The 20,763-nt window shown below is 35.0% G+C and overlaps 1 protein-coding gene across 2 annotated transcripts in view; it reads left to right on the forward strand.

Moving 5' to 3' along the window:
* The window catches only part of MYOZ2 (myozenin 2), a 41,022-nt gene extending 21,269 nt beyond the window's left edge, over window positions 1-19,753 (forward strand). For both annotated transcript variants that reach the window (XM_049631097.1, XM_049631098.1), the window contains exons 4-6: window positions 373-502; window positions 5,719-5,902; window positions 19,303-19,753. In XM_049631097.1, coding sequence (XP_049487054.1) covers window positions 373-502; window positions 5,719-5,902; window positions 19,303-19,537 — 549 coding nt within the window. In that variant the 3' untranslated portion in view covers window positions 19,538-19,753. The remainder of the gene's footprint in view (window positions 1-372; window positions 503-5,718; window positions 5,903-19,302) is intronic.
* The last annotated feature ends 1,010 nt before the right edge of the window (window positions 19,754-20,763 follow it).

A 20,763-nucleotide genomic window follows, 5' to 3' on the forward strand; every position in this document is an offset into this window, starting at 1 on the left:
GAGAATCTGAAGCAGGCTCCAGGTTCTAAGTTGTTAGCACAGAGCCCGAGGCCAGGCTCAAACCCACGAATTCAGAGATCATGACCCAAGTGGAAGTCAGATGCTTAACCGACTGAGCCACCCAGGCACCCCTCAATTAATTATTATTAACTGAAGTGTTGTGATAAAACGGATCCTAGGTTAGTGTCAGTCAAATTTCTCATTCAATAACTTAACCAACTACATATAAATTATTGAAGCCCCAAGAAACAAGAAAGTGGCACTGTATTTAAGTTTTAAATATATAAATGGAGTCTTGCACATACAGTATCTCCTATTAGTGTGTCCAACATTTTTGAGTTTTCAGCAGAGTTTACTTTTGATCAAATACAGCACAACATTGCCATGCAGAACGGGAAACTGGATGGAAGCAACTTGGAAGGTGGCTCACAACAAGCCCCATTTACTCCTCCCAACACCCCGGATCCACGAAGTCCCCCAAATCCAGAAAACATTGCACCAGGTAACTGTCCCCTTACAGACAATAAATAAAATAAATAGAATAAAATTGGTGTGTACTTAAATATATGACTCAGGTCATTTGGACCCTTTAATGAATGGTATCTAAATGACATGGCTTTGGTTATCATATGTCTATTTTGTGGTTAAGTTCAATATGAACATAAAGATTTAGTTCTAAGAAGTCATATAAAACATTTCCTATGTTCTTTCAAAAGTTTTGTTGTATTTGTTGGCAATCATCTGTTATATTAAAAATTGAATCACTTGTAATGATATTGACATTCTATTTGTATAGGACTATAATTTATCAAGGGCTATGATATATATTGTCTTCTTTAATTTCAAAATAACTCTGACACATTTATTACAATCCTCATTGTACAAATTAAGAAACTGAGGTTATGAATGGCTATAAGCTCATATTGACTGATCAACAATTAAATCCAGACACCAAATTTACAGATGCCTCTTGTAAGGTGACCTTGTGGAGATTGCTTTTATTATTCTCTGCTTTCTTAGAGGACTTTAAATGCAATTCTTTAAGATTGCATATTTGTTTAATATCTTAAAAGAGAACCAAATCCTTATCCAGTCAGTATATGTTATTTAGAAATTCTGTTAGATTTTGAAATACTAAATCTATCACAAAAATTATCTATTTAGACAACATCTTTTCAAAATAATTGATGGCAAGTACCTTCAAGTATTTCCTCAAGAGAATGTATAGATTTTTTAAAGGTTCAAATACTTTTATCTTGAAATTAGCAATACTTATGTCATATTTTTATAAACAGTAAATTTAGGAAAAGTAATTCTAGAATTCTCCTCAAACAACAGCAATAGTTTTTGAAAATATGTAAGTAAAGCAACTGTATCACATTTAATCTTACTTAAAAGTAAATTGAATGCCAGTCATTGATGACCTTAGATTTACTGACACTCTTATTGAACACCACAATGAGAAAAAGTATTGATATATACAATAAAATAACACTGAAGGAGACCAAATACACAATTAGAATGCATAGAATTCTGAAGTAAAGCATCGTGATAAAGTTCTTAGTTTTCCAGTAGCCTTTTTCATGGTAGGAAAGCAGGTAACAGATTTACATATACAGCATTAAGCACACAGGAGAAAAACAAGCTTTAGAATCAGACAGACCTGGGTTCAGCCTCCTAGCTCCTTCCATCCCCGCCTATTTTAAAATTGTGCTGGGAAATAAAGTAAATCTCTTTGAATCTCAGTTCCCTCAATCTGTAAAATAAGGAAAACAAATCTCACTGCACAGGGCTGTGAGAATTAAGTTTGATAAGTATAGTCCCAAACATATAATAAAGTATGGTAGTCCTCCTTTTCCACAAGAATATGCCCGAGACCCCAGTGGGTGCCTGAAACTGTGGACAGTAGTGAATTCTATGTATACAATGGTTTTTTCTATACATACATACTTACTATAAAGTTGAATTTATAAATTAGGCACAGTCAGAGATTAACAACAACAATAATAAAGTAGAACAATTATAACAATATACTATAATGAAACATATGTGAATGTGGTCTCCGTCTCTCTTTCAAAATATCTTATTATTCTGTACTCTCCTGTCTTCTTGTGATGATGTGAGATAATAAAATGTTTGCATGGGGAGGTGTAGTGAGGTGAGTGAAGCAGGCCTTGTGTTAGGCTACTATTGACTTTCTGACCATGTATCAGAAGGAGGAGCACCCGCTTGGGGACAGGATAGGACCATGATAACTGCCTTTAGCTGACACCGCAGAAAGTGAAACAAAGGATAAGTGGGGTACCATTGTACTTAGCTAAAGTTAATCCTTTCCTTATCAACTTTATATCCTTAAAACATAATAGAATACATACATATTATTTTAGCTCCAACCACTATGTGGCAACTACTTGCCTTCTAATGTTTGGAGTGTTTTTTTGTTTATTTTTTTAAATAGCAAAGAGAAGACATATAGAAAGGCTTATTATGTTGGTTCAATCCAGTACTCTCAGCACGAAGTTAGAACTTTTATTATGTGGTCATCTTTATAAACTATGTAATTACAAAGGGAATAAAAAAAAATTCGTCTCTACCCTCCAGGAATTCATGCATAGGGAGACAGGAAAAAGTTCACATTATATTTGTGGTCTCACTTTGCCTCTGCATATATAATTCAATATCATATATGCATTTTATTTATTTCAAAATAAATGAAATATATATATGAATATATAAATATAAATAAATATAAAGAGAAAGTTTAAAAGTATAAACTCATAGAGCTCTTTAAATCTATATATCCAATTATTAAATATTAGGAAATGTCTATCTAACACAGACTAAGAAAAGGAGGATTTTGGAAGTTATCAGATAGTTTGTCCTGAAGCAAGAGTAATGGATCCTTCCTCCTTGGTTGATAATTGAGGAAGCAAACTTCAGTTTATCCTAATTTAGCAAAAAGATTTATTGGTTAACATGCCATGTATCTAAAATCTAACTTTTCTCAAACATGAATCAATAAGAGTATTACAGTGCCATAATACTGCAGGAATTAAGTTCCTTTGAACTGAAATGTTATCTTAAAGACATTATTTTAAAATCAAACAAGAAATTTTATCGTGTAGCATTGCTGAAATGTAATGTATCTGAGAGCTTAAACATATGCACATTCTTTCCTATAAATCAGCACATCAGAAAAGAGTTATTAGTTAATTCTATTTATAAAAAGAAATTGGGAAACTTGGAATATTAAAAAAATGTGAAAAGATTAGACCCCTTGTCATCCTTCAATGTAATAAAGGTTATAAAACCTTTAAAATTATTACAAACATGATGTAGAAACTTCAAAAGTATCCTGAGCAAAGTTGGTTAGGAATAAAATACACTAGAATGTACACTAGAATTATAGTTATGTGATCATTATGTTTATTGGTGGAAAAATACTGAGACAAAATACACACAGATAAAATAACTGTATTGGGGTAGTGGGATTTCAAGGAATTTTTAAAAATATAAAATTCTAAAATTTCCAGTTTCTAGATGGCTGACATTTGATCACTTTTAGGAAAGGAAGAGGACATTAAAATGTAATAGTTATGATAATGGAGTTATGTTTACAATACAAATGCAAAATGCCAGGAAAGTAACTCTCCTTTTCTGAGGGAGACAGGAAAGTCTAGATAGAAGAGGTAACTTCAAGCTAAGGCTTAAAATAGGAATTTGCAGGTGGCAAGAATTAGAAAAACATTCCAGGCACAGGGAACTAATGGAACAAGTAGGGAATCATACGGGGACACAACAAGCTTCAGGTAGAGTGGACCCAAGTTCTGGAGCATTAAAGGGACAAGAGAATGGCAGGACATTACCCTGGATGGGGCTAAGGCCACATGTGCAATGCTGAGTAATTTAGACTTTTGTCATGGGGAGCCATCTTAGCACCCTGAGAAAGGGAAGTCAGTGACAGGATCAGGTTTTCCAGTTAGAAAGGTCAGTCAGGCAGCAGTGTGGGACATGGGGGAAGGGTTGGGATCTAAAGGATTAGTATGAAGGCTATTGTGAAAGCCCAGGCAAGAGATGGTCAAGGCTTAAACCAAGGCAGTGGTAACAAAAATGAAGAAGATAGAGGGAATTTTCTAGAGCAAGGTTTCCCAATGTTCTTTTTGCAAATCCCTTCCCTAAGACTTGTAAGCCATACTTGAGACTTACCGAAATCAAATCTCTGGAGGGAAGAGCCCACTATCCACATTTTAAATATGTGCCCAAAGTTATTCAGCAACAAAGTTTAAGAGCCACTATTTTAGAAGTCCTTAAAAAGCACAGATGGTAATACTTAGTGATTTATTGTGGGAATGAGGGAAAGTTTAGCATAATGCTTCTGTCTTGGGCATCTGAGGGTAGTGATAGCATTAAGGTAACCAGTATAGAAGAAGAAGCTAAATATATTAGAAACAGGCACATATAGGTCTAGACAGGTTATAAAGGATGGCAGGGGAATATTTGTTTGGACAAATGTAATGGGTGGTTGAACAGAAAGTCTTGGGGATTTAAAAATGTGCAATCATCAATATGTAGGCTACAAAGCCATGAATATAAATGGAATTTTTTTAGGCAGCATGGATAATATAAGAAAAGAGCTTTGAGTAACTAAGTGGCAAGCAGAAAAAAAGATTATTAGAAGAGATTATCATGAGATACTGAAGGCAATCAGAAGAAAATTAATAGTGCAAACAAATAACTGCAAGATTTGTTGGAGGAGATAAACTCTTTAGTGTAAAGAAAGGATAGGTGTGATTTGACAGAAGAAAATAGAAAACATTTTAGAGAAGAGAATCAGAGAAACTTAAAAAAGTAAGAGTGACCAAATGGTAAAGGGTTTTGACAGTGGAAAAGAGAATTATGCAAACGACACAATGAGGTGGTATGGTAGTGTAGATGGAGAGTACACAGCTGCCTTTGAATAACTTGAAGAATGTCACTTGATGCATGTGAACATGATTTAAAGTTTATGCCAGAAATTCGTGTGATTTTTAAACGGCACTTATAAAAAATGTCCAGCTCCCGCGAGAAGTTGAGGAAGTGAGACCGGAAGCAGAAAAGTTACGTAAGAAATCTTGAGGAACAAAGTAATCATGGGATGGACTCCTCAGGGAATAAGATCAGGGTCTGACTAAGATGGTGAAAACAAATTACTTCACCATTCTGAACCTTAAACGGTTTGCAGATCACTCAGCGATTTAAGATAGACAAGACCTAAGTATTACCTCTAATGAATCAGCTCCCAGAGGAGGGAGGTTTTTTCTTCACGGCTATTTCCCCAGCACTTGAACCACAGTAGGCACTCAATATATATAACTTTAACTTAATTCATTCACTGTGGTAACTAAAGCCTACTATAAATTAATGTAAGGGAAACAACTTTTTAAAATTAAATGAATAGTTTCATTGAACAAATACATACTAAAGATAATCAAGAAAGAAATAACTGTATGATTTGGTATAATTAAATGTTGACAAAAGTGGTTTCTTCTGAAAATTCCACAAATTTAAAGGGGTTAAAAATGTCTTACAGTTTCAGACTGTTGTCTGAGAGATCATAAAAAGGACGCATTCTTCGTAAATTCACCCCCGCTTGAAAAATTAAACATGGTAAAATGTTAGGTGGAGTTCTGTAATCCTAGGCACTCGGTGTTTATTTATTCTTGCTATATTTTTCCAAAGGATATTCTGGACCACTGAAGGAAATTCCTCCTGAAAAGTTCAACACCACGGCTGTCCCTAAGTACTATCAGTCTCCCTGGGAACAAGCCATTAGCGGTGATCCGGAGCTTTTAGAGGCTTTATACCCTAAATTTTTCAAGCCTGAAGGAAAGGCAGAACTGCCTGATTACAGGAGCTTTAACAGGTAATCCAATTATCCTGGGTGACGCTGTTGGCGTGTAACACCAAGGCTTTTATATCATGGTATGGAGAACTGAATTTTCTAGTAGAAAAAGAAAATTTCTTTTAAGAAGAGACTCAAAATGGCAATATAGGGTAACTCCTAAGCCTAGGCAAGGACTCATTTTTGCAATATTATTAATATGGCAAATCTTGGTTTTTTACTATAAAAATGAAGGCAGTGATTCAGAAACTATCACTGTTACAACATCAAGATTATTTCCCACATTATAGAATGTTTTTAAAAAAAATTTTATTAACATAATTTTATTAAAAAGTTTTTCCAAAAACTAATAATTTCTCACTCAAAGGTTGATATTAGTGTTTATGTGTTGTTTCAAATGACAATGCTATTCAAGAATTTCAGAAATTACATATAGGACAATGAGAATTACTGTGTAACTCTAGGTCCCAATTTACACTTTTTAAACCAGATTAAAGGTAACTTAAGGATTTGTGGTTCAAGACTCCAGCACATGGATAAACCAAAATTTATGCTACCAAAATTATTGCCAAATAATATCTGCATGATAGTATTCACAATAGATATTTATTTCTCCCTGCTACCCAATTTTAATAATTCCCATGGCTATTTTAGATATATTTTTAATGGTATTATAATCCATTCTTTGATCATTTGATTTTTGTCTAAAAGTTTTTTTTAACGTTTATTTATTTTTGAGAGAGACAGATACAGAGTGTGACGGGGGAGGGGCAGAGAGAGAGGGAGACACAGAATCTGAAGCAGGCTCCAGGCTCTGAGCTGTCAGCACAGAGCCACACGCTGGGCTTGAACTCACAAACCGTGAGATCATGACCCCAGCGGAAGTCGGACACTTAATCGACTGAGCGTGCCCCTGATTTTCATTTTAGAGTAAAATATATCCAGTATGCTGTTTTGGACCCACAGAAAAGTAGAACCAATTAATAGACTGCTTAATGACGATTCATTTGAAAATTAATAAATTAAGGAGTAACTTTTTTTATTTACAAAAGAATACCACAAAGCCTGCATTTAATTAGTGACCTTCCTCAGTACTTATAAATTATACTTAGTTTTCACACACTACTATAATAGTGGTGTTAATATTATGCCTATTATTAGTAATAGACCTACTAGGATTACACCTAACATTAGCATTATTACTACTATTACTATTATTACCATTATTAATACTTATTAGCATTATTAGTAATACTAATAGTATTATATATGTTACTAATAGTAGGTAGTATATTTCTGTTGCATAAATGAGGTATACCATAGAATTTAAGGAGGGATTGAGATGTATCAAGGAAAGGAGATTGGAGGCCCTTTCTAATCAATGATATAACTTTTTTCCAAAATGGGAGGGTAGAAAATTATAAAAAGTAAAACACTAAGGGAAAATGGAAAATAATGAAATAATTGAGGTTTGTTTTTGAGATTAGTGCTTTAGAGATGCTGTGTGACTTCTGGTGTATTTTGTGGCTTTACCACCCCATGCCTGCTGAACAGTTTGTTTTCCAGTTTTACAAACACACTGGTACATTTGGGCTGGCTATAAACAGATGCTTACTGATTGTATAAATACCAAGTGAATGCTATTTCAGGGAACACAATACCATCCAATTACGAACTGTAGTTTCCTGTGTTAAATCAAGGCTTTTGTAAATGTAACATTGTGTGTGTGCGCGTGTGTGTGTGTGTGTGTGTGAGAGAGAGAGAGAGAGAGAGAGAACCTCTTAATATTTCTCCTTTACTTGAGAAAATTTTATTTTGTTATATATACATCAATATAGAAATAAAAACTTTACAGCTTAATGTTAATATTACTGTATTCTTAGATTCTTTTATGAGCATAATTTGATATAAGTAAATGTGCATCTACATCATTTTAATGTGTACAAATGTCATTTCATACACATATGCCAATATTTAGTCACTTTCACTGATTTTATGAGATAGAAAATAAGTAATGATAATTTTTTTTTTTAATTTTAGCATGGTTGATACACAGTGTTATGTGAATTCCACATGTATAACATAGTGATTCAACAACTCTATACATTATTCTATGCTCACCACAAGTATAGCTACCATCTGTCACCATGCAATGCTATTATAATACCATTGACTATATTCCCTATGCTGTACTTTTATTCACATGGCATTCATTACATAAACTGGAAGCCTGTATCTCCCACTCTCCTTCACTCATTTTGCGCATGCTCCCAACCTCCCTCCTCTCTGGCAACCATCAGTTTGCTCTCTGTATTTATATGTCTGATTCTGCTTTTTGTTTGTTTGTTTATTCATTTGTTTTGTTTTTTTAGATTCCAGATATAAGTGAATTTTCTCTGATTCATTTAACTTAGCACGATACCCTTTAGGCACATTCATGTTGTTGCAAATGACAAGATCTCATCCTTTTTATGACCGAGTCGTATTCCTTTGTGTATATTTTATTCCGCATCTTCTTTATTCATTCATCTATTGAGGGACACTTGGGCTGCTTCTATATCTTGGCTGTTGTAAATAATGCTGCAATATTCTTAGATTCTTTATTACTGTCAAATAATAGATGAAACAAAATAGGATGATATGTAGGCAATCCCTAACGGGTAGCTTTAAGATTCTTTTTGTCCTTAAAGTATATGTAACTTGCTACACAAGTTTAAGGCCTTGTCTATTTCACACATTGCTTGAAAAGCCTACTTAAGAAACAAACAACATAATCATGATCTTTGTCTTAAATGTTTGCTAAATAAATGAGTATAAAAAGTTACATAGGTAGGAAGTGGAAATCTATTTCCAGCTATGGAAGACTAGTTTATATTAGAACAACTTCATAAAAATAAGTAGAAAATCTAGTTATTATAAAGTGATTAAAAAGCTACCAAGAGGGGAGCCTGGGTGGCTCAGTCCGTTGGGCGTCTGACTTCGGCTCAGGTCACCATCTCACAGTTCATGGGTTTGAGCCCCATGTCGGACTCTGTACTGACAGCTCAGAGCCTGGAGCCTGCTTTGGATTCTGTGTCTCCTTCTCTCTCTGTCCCTCCCCTGCTCGTGCTCTGCCTCTCTCTCTCAAAAATACATAAACATTAAAACAAAAAAAAAAAAGCGCTACCAACGAAGTAAGGACTTGAAGGCCAAAATCCTAGATATGAGGGACATTTAGAGATATAAACCCAATATTTGGTACCACTTTTCCTCTTAAGGCATTTGCTGATTTATTGGCAACAACTAAGAAGAAGCAGAAATAGTGAGCAAACCTTTATCAATCTTGAATCTGGGAAGGCCAAAAATAGGAATATAGGGTCTGCTAGGGGGAGAGGCCTAGCAGATATAAGATATATATCCTATCCTAGATTGGATAAAAATCAATTCCTTTATGTCAAACTGCCTGCCATGGACAAAAGTAAATCATCTCTGGAGGGAAGAGAACACCATTCCAATACTCAAATTATTTCTACAATTTTTGTACACATGCTTATCAGTCAATTAAAATTACTATGAGACATAGTATGAGACAAGCATACTATGAGACAAGACCAAATGACTAAAAATAAAGAGAAAAATAATAACAAAAGAAACAGACACACAAAAGATCCAATTATTGGAATGTTGGATACTCTAAAATAATTGTGAATAATATGTTCAAGAAAATAGATAACAAGACAAAGAATATCAGCAGACTGGAAATGTTTTTAAAAAGAGAATCAAATGGAAATTCTACAAAAGTGAAAATATACAGACATAACTTGGAGATATTGTGGGTTCAGTTCTAGAGCACTGTTAATAAAGCAAATTATCACAATAAAGCGAGTCAAATGAATTTTTTGTTTTCCCAGTGCATATAAAATTATATTTACACTATACTATGAAATATTAAGCATGCAATAGCATTATGTGTAAAACAACATGTACTACCTTAATTAAAATATACTTTATTGATAAAAAATGCTAACCATCATCTGAGGTTTCAGCAAGTCGTAATCACTGATCACAGATCACCACAAGTTTAATAATTATGAAAAGTTCGAAATATTGTGAGAATTACCAAAATGTGACACAGAAACATGAAATGAACAAATGCTGTTGGAAAAATACACTTTCTTGACACAGGGTTGTCACAAACCTCTAATTTGTAAAAATTCAATATTTGCAAAGCTCAGTAAAATGAAGCAAAATAAAATGAAGTATTCATATAATAACTGAAATGAGGAAGTCAAAGGACTGGGGTGCCTGAGTGGCTTAGTCAGTTAAGCGCCCAACTCTTGATTTCAGCGCAGGTCATGATATCAGAGTCATGAGATTGAGCCCTGAATCAGGCTCTGTGCTGAGCTCATAGTTTAAGATTGTCTCTTTCTCTCTCTCTCTCTCTCTCTCTCTCTCTCTCTCTCTCTTCCTCCCTCTGCCCCATATAAAAGTTATAGGAAATACAAAGAACAAACATGTTAAAAATACCAAGGGAATATAATCAGTAAAATTCAGACTGTGGGAAACTCTATGGGACAAATGATCCAGTATTTTCAATAAATAAATGCAAGGAACAGATTAAAGAAAAATCCCATATGTAAAAATGATTTAAAAGACATTTTAAAAAGACAGGCAAAACTAAACCATGAGTATTTAGAGATACAGATGTGGGTTATTAACATATAAAGAAAGGTTTTTTTTATATTTTATAAACTTATATTACCATAAAGTCAAAACATTTACTACTACTAGCATCCGGAGAGGATTGGGATTGAGCAGGCACATGTGGGCTTCTGGAGAAACTTTTCACATGTGTAGTAGTTACAAGGTTATTTGCTTTATAATAAGCTATTGTACATTTTAATCAGTTTTCTATATTTGCATTATATTTAATGATAAATTTTTTTAAAGATTAAACAAATAGCCTTCATGGCAGATGAAACACAGCTGAAGAGTGGATTCATAAACTGATACAGAAAATGATCAAAAGGACTCAAAATGCAGTAAAATAGCAGAAGATGCACTTGGGACAGTAATAAAAAATGCCAATAGAGTCTTATGAGGGAATAAGAGAGAAAATAAGCCAGAACAACATCTGAGGAGTTAATAGCTAAGAAGTTTTCAAAATTGGGAAGCCTGGCTAGCTCAGTTGGTAGAGCATGCAGCTCTTAATCTCAAAATTGTGAGTTCAAGCCTCATATTGGGTGTAGAGATTACTTAAAAATACAAAACATTGGGGGCGCCTGGGTGGTTCAGTTGTTTGAGTGTCTGACTTTGGCTCATGATCTCATGGCTCCTGGGTTCAAGCTCCACATCAGGCTTTGCACAGATAGTACAGATAGGGTAAAAATAAGGCAACTGGAATTATAAGAGACAATGGAATAACACTTTAAAAATGAAAAAAAAAAAAAAAAAAACTGCCAGCCTATAATTCTATTTCCAGTGAACATATTCTTTAAAGGTAAAAGTTAAAATAAAAAACACACTTACATACACATTTTCAGACAGAAAAGTTGTTTTTTGACACTTTTTAGACAATGAAATTATAATAATAATAAACAAAAGGTGTAAGAATAGGAAAGGAAAAATAAAACTATCCTTATTCACAAATGGCAGGATTATGTCCATAGGAAATTCAAAAGCAGCAGATTAGTAATCAGAATTAGTAAATAAATTTAGTACAACCACAGAGTACAAGGTCAACATAAAAATTATATTTTTATACTACTATCAAATAATTAGAAAATAAATAATATTCACTAAATTTTGCCTTATGATCTGTATACTTTTTTTTAGTGTATCTTACACTTCAACTAAATTTTAAAAATCACATAGGCAAAATAATCTCAATAGGTATCTATTATAAATTAGATGTGATAAAAGCCATTCATCAAATTAGTCTAGAACACATTCCAGCCATGTAATAGAGAGGTTAAAATAATTTCCAGGTACGAATTGGGTTAATACCTTTTCTATTATAGGTTATTTACCAAGACTTTATTTTAACAAAACTCAAGATTATGAGAAAAAAAAACATTTATTTAAAAATAAAATGTAATAAGATATATCATTTCCCTTCTGTTTCTTAACTAAATGTTATTATAAGACTTCTAATATATCTTTTCTTTCACTTTTGCAAAAATAAAATAGAGCAACAGGAAGGAAGGGAAATAAGCAGTCTCCAAATATTCCCTAATTCCTTTGCAAAGAGTAAAATAATATTATTTGGTAACACCATATTATTATACATAATTGTTAGATATTGTGTGTGTGTGTGTGTGTGTGTGTGTGTTTGAGAGAGAGAGAGAGAGAGAGAGAGAGCAGGGAAGGGCCACATGAAGGGAGAGGCTTAGCACAGAGCCCAATGTGGGGCTCAATCCCTGGATATTGTTAATAAAGCATATAAGGTTAAGACACAGTCTAACATCATTCAGCAGTGATAATGAACTGGGTAAGAATTGGCTCCGAAGTCTAATCATATATTCAAAATGGCCCATGGTTTAAAACAACTTTGTATTCTTGTACTCATTTTTAGTTTATTTAAATATTATGCTTTATTCAAGTAATACTATGTTAAGCTTTCTTAACATGTGAAGAAAAGTAAACTAGGAACAAGGAGCTTTCCAGCTCTTCTTAAAAAAGCTGTATGACTTTGAGTATGTCACTTAAACCCTCCTTATATTAGTTTCCTCATCTGTATATATCTATGATTATAGAAGTGGCTTTAAATGTATTACATGCATGTGTATTCAGTAGAATATTTATTTTAATTTCTATACAACCATTTTACATAATTCTTTACCTTATAGAATAATCAGTAATTACTATGGGCATATTATATGTCAAGCACTATTAGTCTTAACAAATGCAACCCTATTACTGATCGATCAAAATAATCAAGAAAGCATCTATTAACTGTGAATCTGAGTGAAACATGCTTATTATTCACTGCACAGATGACAAAGTGTAAAAATCATTTTTAAGTCAGATCTATGTTTGAAGAATTTATGTTACAAGAATTATAGAGGTGCACAGTCATCTTTTAATAGAATATTCCAAATCTTTAAGTGCAAATTTTTGCTTCACTACCTTTGACTAAAACTTGACACTATTTACAGATATCTTAAAAATCTTACAGATGAGGGGCGCCTGGGTGGCGCAGTCGGTTAAGCGTCCGACTTCAGCCAGGTCACGATCTCGCGGTCCGTGAGTTCGAGCCCCGCGTCAGGCTCTGGGCTGATGGCTCGGAGCCTGGAGCCTGTTTCTGATTCTGTGTCTCCCTCTCTCTGCCCCTCCCCCGTTCATGCTCTGTCTCTCTCTGTCCCAAAAATAAATTAAAAATGTTGAAAAAAAAATTAAAAAAAAAAAATCTTACAAATGATCTCTCACATTGACTCTTTAACATCTCTGTTGATAGACTTTTTTTTTACTTTGTATGCTGAGGGCAATAAACATTCAAACAAACAGGATACAGTCTCTCTGGTGCCAAAGAAAAGAAAACGCAGCTTTTCAAACAACAATCTTTCACTGGATCACTGGTAGGAGGTAGGAGATGGGTGGTGGACCAGAATGGAATGTTTTCATTTATAACAGAAGAAAATGACCTACAAATTGGGAAGGAAAAACAAAACTGAACTGAATAAAAAGGTAAAAAGTGATGCATTAAATGTCAAACTCAAATGTTAGCAAAATTCATTCTGAAATTAAGATTTGAAATTAAGATTTTTTTTAAGTTTATTCATTTTTGAGAAAGAGAGAGACAGAGTGTGAGCAGGGGAGGGGCAGAGAGAGAGAGGGAGACAAAGAATGTGAAGCACGCTCCAGGCTCTGAGTTGTCAGCACAGACCTTGACATGGGGCTTGAACCCATGAACTGCAAGATCATGACGTGAGCCGAAGTCAGAGGCTTAATCGACTGAGCCACCCAGGTGCCCCTGAAATTAAGGTTTTTTAAGAATTGGCCAAATTCAGCCTAATTCTGGAAATGTTCAACTCCAGCCTCTTGCATCCAATGGATAAACATATATATTTTTTTAAACAAACAAGCAAAACAACTTAGTAATGGGAAATATGCAACATATACAAAAGAAGAGAGGATGGTATAATGAACCTCTATGTAACAGCCATTCTGCTTAAACAGTCAACTCATGGCTAATCATTTTTTTTTTCCTGAGATATAATTGACACATAACATTGCATTAGTTTTAGGTGTACTACATAATGACTTGATATGTGTATATACTGTGAAATGATTACCCATTAAGTTTTGTGAGCATGTGCATATTCTCAAACTCCCAGGAATAGATGTGAAGCCTGTGCAGTCACCTGGGGTGCCCACGCTTTGAAGGGCTCTGCTTGGGTTTCAGTACTTTGCTGTCTTTGCCTTGAAATTCTTAACAATTTTTTTTAATAAGAATCTCTAAGGTTTTATTTTGCATTGGACCATACAAATTAATGTAGCTGGTCCTTACCCTAGGCTTCTTAAGAAGTGGTTACTGACCAACCAGGCAGACTAAGGTGCTTTTACCCTAAGCTTCTCTGCATAGATACTCTTCCCTTGGAGCAACTGTCATATTCAATGATGTGTTGTTTCTTCCCCGTGTTTCACTTTTTACTTGTCTGTAAGACCTATGGTAATCTTTCCATCCTTGAACTCCTAGCACAGATAGGGTGTTTAGACATAATAAACCATCAGTAATTTGTTGCATGAATAAATGAATGAATCTCAAATGAACAAACTATTGCTATATAATAGCCAGCTTCTAAAATGATAAAATATTGTCTTGGACATCTTGGACATCCAAGAATAAGAAGTTTAAATCAAATCTGAGTCATAAAGACCCTTCAGTTTAGTAAATCAAATGACAAAATGTGGGATATTGAATCAGCTAGTTGCATCGTGAATGTGACAGCAACCTGGTTTTATATCACTTAGACAAAGCCCAGGTAGGTTGACATTCCTAAACACACATCTCTACTTAGAAAGTGATCTCAGAAGGCCCAATCTTCCTTAAGAATTTTCTTGTCAAGGTGTGGTATAGGATAGTGACTAGAAAAGCAGGCCTCCCATGAGTCTGGCAGCCTGGGTATAAATCCTAGTTCTATAACTTAATAGAAAGTGACTTTGAGCAAGTCATTTAGCTTAGCTGTGTCTCAGGCTTATTTATTAAATAGGGATAGAAGTAGAACCAATTTATAAGGTTGTGAGGATTTATGAAAAAATCATGTAAAGTCTTTGTACCCAAAGTATGATCCACAGACCAGTATCAATGGCATTACCTGGGAACTGGTTAGAGATGTGGAATCTCAGGATATACACTAGACTGACTGGATTAGTGGATGCACTGTAACAAGATCCCAATGTGACTCCCCTACCAAGAGAGTTTGAGAAGCACTTTAAAAAGTGTCTGGTATATAGTACTCAATCAATAAATATTAGCTTGCATCATCACTATGCCTTCTGAAGTTCAATAATCATAAAGGACCTGAATGATAATCTAAGTTCTTCAAGTTCTTTCTAAACCGATCTCTCTTATACCTCCAGAGTAACAGTTTTACTCTGGACATGAAAGTCTATACTGATATGATTGCTGAGTACTAACTTAGGCTGAGGTTACTGAACCAATCAGTGACCTGTTGTTATCCATATCTTCCACAGCAATTTGGGGAAAATATCATAAGGTGAGTCATCTTGAATATAGATGCAATAGAAAATAAAACATGCTGCTCTTCAGAGGAGAAAATTACTGGAAGACAAAATTATGGGAAACAAGACAGAGATTCTATACCATGTGACACCATGTACTATCTGTTCAGCCATTGTTGAGGTCATCTATTCATTTTTTTTTCAATATATGAAATTTATTGTCAAATTGTTTTCCATACAACACCCGGTGCTCATCCCAAAGGGTGCCCTCCTCAATATCCATCAGCCACCCTCCCCTCCCTCCCACCCCCCATCAACCCTCAGTTTGTTCTCAGTTTATATTTTGGCTCTCTCCCACTCTAACCTCTTTCTTTTTTTCTTCCCCTCCCCCATGGGTTTCTGTTACGTTTCTCAGGATCCACATAAGAGTGAAAACATATGGTATCTGTCTTTCTCTGTATGGCTTATTTCACTTAGCATAACACTCTCCAGTTCCATCCACGTTGCTACAAAGGGCCATATTTCATTCTTTCTCATTGCCATGTAGTACTCCATTGTGTATATAAACCACAATTTCTTTATCCATTCATCAGTTGATGGACATTTAGGCTCTTTCCATAATTTGGCTATTGTTGAGAGTGCTGCTATAAACATAGGGGTACAAGTGCCCCTATGCATCAGTAATCCTGTATCCCTTGGGTAAATTCTTAGCAGTGCTATTGCTGGGTCACAGGGTAGGTCTATTTTTAATTTTTTGAGGAACCTCCACACTGTTTTCCAGAGTGGCTGCACCAATTTGCATTCCCACCAACAGTGCAAGAGGGTTCCCGTTTCTCCGCATCCTCTCCAGCATCTATAGTCTCCTGATTTGTTCATTTTGGCCACTCTGACTGGTGTGAGGTGATATCTGAGTGTGATCTATTCATTTTGTAGACATTCCCCTCACTGAAGATTTTAGTGTCTGGCTCCCTGTCTTCCTCCCCAGTACTATTCCTGTCTTACTTCTTTGTGGCTTCAGGATCCATGTACGAGCCACTGAACTCTCCTCCCTTTCAAGACTTTGTTTCATTTTAAGGATAGCTTTCTCAATCCCACCTCAGTCACTCTTGGTTTTTCTTAAAGTTTGTCATCACCAATACCTGTGTCTCTTTCAAAATCTCAATTTCAAGCATTCCACTCTCTATCACATTGTAATTTTACCTTTCACTTCTTCATCTTTCCTTCAATAATACTTTAGCCCCACACGTTAAAGCCATCCCATCTCTCAAAGTCCATCAACCACTTTCTCCTTACCTAACTAGAGTCCATGGCCCCTCACTATTGCCACACAGAAATTAAGATATTCAAGAAAGATCACAGAGTGACTGAGCTATAAAGAAAATCAGATCTCTTCCAGGCTTTAAAATAATTTCCACATTATTGGAGAATCTGTATAGTCTTGCCAGTTGCACTGTCCAGATGTGTATGAGGATCTTCTAGGTACAATGCATTACACAAGTATATTGTAATGAGTTACAAAGATACATGAGAGAGAATTCCAGTCCTCCTGGAGTACAGTTTGGCAAAAAATAAAGCAGATATATCAATGGATATAATGGAAAATAGGAAATGGGGTGAGATGAGAGGTAAAGATAGAATCCATGAAAACTTAGAGGGGAAAGAACTACTTTTGGCTGTGGGAGATCAGAGAAAGCTTCCAGAAGAAAGCTACGTATGTTACTTAAATAACATACTAAAGAACTAGATAATTTGGAAGTGCAGATTAGAACTTATGTTATAGGGGTGCCTGGGTGGCTCAGTCAGTTAAGCATCTGACTTCGGGTCAGGTCATGATCTCACGGTTCGTGAGTTTGAGCTCCACATCAGGCTCTGTGCTGACAGCTCAGAGCCTGGAGCCTGCTTCAGATTCTGTGTCTTCCTCTCTCTCTCTGCCCCTCCCCCTCTTGCACTCTTTCTTTCTCTCTCTCTCTCTCAAAGATAAATAAATGTTAAAAAAGATTAAAAAAAAAAAAAGAATTTACAGTTATAACCTAATGGAGATTTAGAAATGTAGCATGAAGTGTAAGAGTATACCAACAAAGAAAAGGAGTATGAGTAAAGGTAGGAGAGAATAAGGTGAAGAGCAAGCTGTGCATTCAGTTTGGCTGGAACAAAGGGTGCATGAAAGAGAAGAGGGCAAACCAGCATGATTGACCTTCCACTAGGATGTCAACATTCTTTTCCACCCACACACCCAACCTGTTCCTTTCTGTATTCCACCAGCCAGTTGCTAAAACTCTAAACACAAAACCAATTCTTGGTTTCTTTATTTCCCCCACAATTTTTATCCATTTTATCAAAAAATCCTGTTGACTCTGCTCAACACATCCTGAAACCACCTGCTTCTTTACATCTTCATGGAAAACACTTGAAATCCAAGCCACCATCATGTCTCACTTGAATTGTCACAATGTCTTCTCTCCTTTCACTCTTGTCCTCCTATAATCTATTTGCAGAGAAAGAGCAGCCAGAGTAAACTTTACAAAAATGTAATCAGGTTACACTACTCCCTGTTTAACATTTTACGGTGTTTCCCTTCACACTGACAATGAAATTCATATTCCTTACTTGGACAAAGTCCCGTACAATACACCCCTCTGTCCTCTCTTCTCTCTACCAACCCCTTACCTACTGGTCTACCAATGTAGGCTTTCCTTCTTTCCCCGAACATTATTTCTGCCTTAGATTCTTTGCATTAACTACTCCCTCTTCCTGAAATGCTGATGTGCTTCAGCTGTACTGCCCATGGCTAACTTCTCATCCTCAGATGACAGTTTAAATGTCACCTCTTCAGAGAAGTCTTCCCTGACTATCTAGTCATTCATTTATGCTTTATTATATCATACTACCTTAATTTTCTGCATAGCTCTCATTAGTCTTGAATGTTTTGTCTATATGTTTATTTTTTTATTGTCTGTCTCCTTTGTTAGAATATAAGGGCTCAAACATTGACTACAATGTTCACTGCTATACCCCTAACATTGAAAATGTGCCTGGCACTAAATGAATAAATAAATTAATGGCTAAATCAAACACAGCTAGAATTTTATGTTGGACCTTGAATGCCAAGATAAGAAGTTGGTCTTTATTCAAAATAAAAACAGAATACTGAGAGTTTTGAGGTAGAGCTAGAAAGATACAAAAGACATACTATTTGTCTTCAAAGAGTTTATAATTCACAAATTATACCAAACCATATTATTAAAACCCAAACTCAAACCAAATCATATGATGAAAAAAAAGCTAACAATACAAAGTACCATATCGTAAGCACCAAATAACTGACATAAAGCAATGGATGCTACAGGAATTTGGCTAAAGAAGGGTGTGTGGGCTGGAATAATTGGAAGGGAGTTGGAACTTAAAGGGCACAAGACGGACACAGGTGGAGAGAAGGCAAGGAAGAAATATCTTAAGCAGGGGAAACACTGGTAGCAAAGGCACAAAGGCAAGAAACGTTTTCAGGGAGTTCAGGGTGTAAGGAATAGATGATTTAGTCATCAACTAAAAGTACATACAAAGGAATTTACACCAATTTATTATCTTAAAAGCATAGTCCTTAAAAAAAAATGCTTGCCTCAGAGGTGAAAACCTGAAAATCATACAAAGAATATAACATAACGACATGCCCATAAAATCATGAATTAAATTGTTTTCTATTTATTGGCAAGTGAATTTGAAAATTAATTAACATATCCTTTTCTTTTCACTTCCCACAGAGTTGCTACCCCATTTGGAGGTTTTGAAAAAGCATCAAAGATGGTTAAATTCAAGGTTCCAGATTTTGAGCTACTACTCCTAACAGATCCCAGGTTTATGGGTTTTGCCAATCCTCTTTCTGGCAGACGGTCCTTTAATAGGACTCCTAAGGGATGGATATCTGAGAATATTCCTATAGTGATAACAACTGAACCTACAGAGGATACCACTGTACCAGAAACAGAAGACCTATGAAAAGAAAGTTGTATGTGCCACAAAAACTTCGAACCATAAATGTTGCTGTTTTATTATTCTACCTACTGGCAAAGCCACTTACACTCTTCATTAGTAGCAATAATTTAATAGCAATTTAGCAATTTTCCTTTTATGACATTTAAATTCGATCTCATCTCAAACACTAATAAACAATTTGAAATCTTGTTTTAAAAACTTTCAACTCACTTGTCTTCATTCATAATGTTGTTTTCACTCGGTCTAAATAATCCGGCCTTTTCATTGAGAAAGTCCAGAAGAGTAACTGACAACAAAAGGTTTCATCTCTTTTTCCTTTAATATTTGCTATTCCTGAACAAATTTTCAAAATGATGTAGAATCAAAGTGCAGTGCAAGATATTTAGACTCATTTGGAGTTTTATTTAATGGATGAAAGCTATGGAAGACAATGCACAAACATTTTTTATGGAGGAAAGGGTTGGGTTCTTCCTTTCTGGTGACCAGGATAAAATAGCACATCTGGATGAAGTCTTTTCATTAGTCATTCTTAAAATTTCTAAACTACCTTGTAATTTTTGACTGGCTTTGAATCACCAGGTTACCTATATAACCTATATATATACACCTATATATACCTATATATATATATATATATGCCTATATGTATATGTATATATATATATATATACACATACATACAAAGGAAGAAAATATAATTAGAATTAGTGACTTTTTTTCCTTGAATCTTTAAATTCTACTCAGTCCTTAAGTACTAGGGAGTATATGCTATAAAACACAAATGAAAACAAGAAATGGATAAGCACAAAAGTATCTGAAAGCAATGTAGTAACGTATCAATCTTGATATATGTGAACATATTGGTATGAATGGCTCAAACTAATATATAGATGTGTCTTAAATATTTTAGAGGGAGGGGTGCCTGGGTGGCTCAGTTGGTTAAGCATCCGACTTCAGCTCAGGTCATGATCTTGTGATTCATGAATTTGAGCCCCGCGTTGGGCTCTGTGCTGACAGCTCAGAGCCTGGAGCCTGCTTCAGATTCTGTGTCTCCCTTTCTCTCTGCCCCTTTGCTGCTCACGCTCTGTCTCTGTCTCTGTCTCTCTGTCTCTCTCTCTCTCTCTCTCTCACACACACACACACACACACACAAATAAACATTGAAAAAAATAAATAAACATCAAAAAAATTTTTTTAAAAATGATAGAGGAAGAGTATAAGACTGAGCT

This window comes from Panthera uncia, chromosome B1, assembly GCF_023721935.1.
Source record: "Panthera uncia isolate 11264 chromosome B1, Puncia_PCG_1.0, whole genome shotgun sequence".
NCBI lineage: Eukaryota > Metazoa > Chordata > Mammalia > Carnivora > Felidae > Panthera > Panthera uncia.